The sequence below is a fragment of the Quercus suber genome, unplaced genomic scaffold, assembly GCF_002906115.3.
Source record: "Quercus suber isolate HL8 unplaced genomic scaffold, Cork oak 2.0 scaffold_1876, whole genome shotgun sequence".
In the NCBI taxonomy this organism is placed as follows: Eukaryota; Viridiplantae; Streptophyta; class Magnoliopsida; order Fagales; family Fagaceae; genus Quercus; species Quercus suber.
The window spans coordinates 1-2,514 of NW_027071223.1; the positions used below are offsets into that span (position 1 = coordinate 1).

The 2,514-nt window shown below is 37.2% G+C and overlaps 1 protein-coding gene across 1 annotated transcript; it reads left to right on the top strand.

The window, feature by feature from the left end:
• Positions 1 to 7: 7 nt before the first annotated feature.
• Positions 8 to 2,319, top strand: LOC112026459 (protein WVD2-like 7; the record flags this gene model as incomplete). The annotated part of the gene is given in 4 exon segments (XM_024059148.2): positions 8 to 736; positions 855 to 1,286; positions 1,438 to 1,502; positions 2,264 to 2,319. Coding segments are annotated over 4 exon segments (1,282 nt in total), but the record flags the coding sequence as incomplete, so codon positions are not given.
• Positions 2,320 to 2,514: the final 195 nt, after the last annotated feature.

Here is a 2,514-nt window from a genome sequence, read left to right on the forward strand (position 1 = left end):
ACCTGGTATGGATGTGTCTGTTTCTTTTGGTAGGTTTGATAATGATTCACTGTCTTGGGAGAAATGGTCAGCTTTCTCCTCCAATAAGTACTTAGAAGAAGTTGAGAAGTGTGCAACACCTGGATCAGTAGCCAAAAAAGCAGCCTACTTCGATGCCCATTACAAGAAGATTGCTGCTCGCAAAGCTGAGGTAATGGATCAAGATAACCGGATTGAAAATGATCAGTTGGGGCCAGAGAATCTAAATGTTGGAGATCTGACTAGTAATGATAGTGGTGCTGGTTCTGAATTCAATGCATCTAATAGCCACGGTTCCACAGAAGAAGTTGTTAAGCAAGAAACCAACCTGGTCAGTGAGGTGATTAGGGCCCATGCGGATGATCTGAAGGAGGACACTCCAATCAGAATAGAAGATCAAAGATCATTAGCTGAGGGAGTGAAAGAAGAAAATGGTGGCTCAGTAGATAGCCCCAGGTCAAGCAAACCAGAATTGACCCATTTAGTAAAAGAAGAAGAAGAAGAAGAAGAAGAAGACACTGCTGTGGTTGAATTTCAAGACAAGGAAGTTTCTGTTGCTGTTGTGGTAAAAGAAGAAGAAGAAGAAGAAAAAGAAGCTGCTTTGCTTGAATCTAAAGACATAAAGGAAGTTCTGCACAATTTGAATGCTAAGATAGGAAATGATCCAAAAGTTAAGGAGCAAAAGGCGAAGTTGGACCGTCTAAAGGAATCTAAGAAGGTGAAATGATTTATTTCTTTAACTAATTGATCTTTATTGGCAGACTTTAAATGCTTATAAACTTTGGTTTTTGTTTTGTATCTGGTGGCTCATAGTTTTCTTGATTTCGCTTGTACAGGTTACTCCATTGAATAAGGAGAGAAATGTGGCAAGGCTAAATAAGAAACCAGCATCACCTGTAACTAAAGTGGCATCACCTGTAACTAAAGCATCACATATTAGCACTCCTAAAGTGTCAAAGGCTGCACCAACTTCCACAGCATTTTCTGCATCAAGATCTTCAACAAAGAAGGGAAATGATTCATCTTTACCAACGAGGAAAAATCCTGCTATTGTTGAAAGCAAGAAAGTTGCTCCTAAATCCCTGCACATTTCCTTTAGCTTGGGTCCTACAAATTCTGAGCAAGCTTCGCTTACAACAAATCGAAAATCCTTAATTATGGAGGAAATGGGGGACAAGGACATTGTCAAACGAGCATTCAAGTCATTTCAAAAGAATTACAACCAACCGAAATCTTCCGGTGATGAGAGATCTCCAGTACCCAAACAGGTTTATCACATTTGCCTAAAAGAAGAAACCTTTTTACTTACCATAAAAAGAAGAAACCTTTAAGCAGCTGCTCTTGTCTTTACTGATAAAAAGTTGAAATTGGCTTATGTAGAATCAGGTTTTCATTTTTGAACTTTCTTTTTTTGAATAGGTGGCTACAAAGGGGACAGAACCAATGGTTTCCACTTCTATGACTCCACAAAAAGAGAATGGAGGGTAATGTTTTGGCTCCACACTATTTGCCATTGCATCTGCTGTGCATGTAATCATGTAATGTAGTTTATTTTGGCTTAAATCCATGTGATACTTGAATTTTAACACTGTTTGGTTCTATATGTTTACTATCACTATGTCATAGTTAATTAGTTTTTGATTTGAACCAATTATTTTATCTAATCTAAACAAAAAGGGAACAAGGAGGGCAGTGCAAGTGGAATAGGGGGGGAGAATAGTGGGGGAGATCTGAAGAGTTTCTCATATTTTATATGTGATTGTTAGTGTCCAATTATATTGATTGTCCAGTCTTAACTGTAGGTGCCACCACTTCCTCACCAAAACAAGGATATTCAATTCTATCCATTTTTGTCTTTTAATTCAATTATCTCAATGTCCTCACTCTAATAATCTCCTTTCTATTAAAATTTTGTTTATTGTCTGTCCAACATTGATCTACGTGTGGCACGGCTTTTGTTCATATCAATGTACATAAATTTCCTTTTAACAAACAAAGGTCTAAATGTACTAAGCATAATGTGAAAAATAATTCATCAGATTGACCAATCCATTCCAATTCAATAAAGAAACAATTCTGAAAGAATGCTTTTGAATGCCTCTAACCTGCTGTTATGTAAATCACCCAATTATAGTCCCCTGATTTGTTTTGCATTAATGAAATTATTAGGGCTGCTCAATTAATTTTTGAAATCTTTGATCCATTATTATGGAAAGTTCAATATTGCATTGCTGTGTTGGAGTAGGTCACTCAAAGCAGGCGGTGCAGATAAAAGAAGTGTTAAGGCGGCCCCTTCTTCTTAGTCCCCTGATTTGTTTTGCATTAATGAAATTATTAGGGCTGCTCAATTAATTTTTGAAATCTTTGATCCATTATTATGGAAAGTTCAATATTGCATTGCTGTGTTGGAGTAGGTCACTCAAAGCAGGCGGTGCAGATAAAAGAAGTGTTAAGGCGGCCCCTTCTTCTTAGTCCCCTGATTTGTTTTGCATTAAT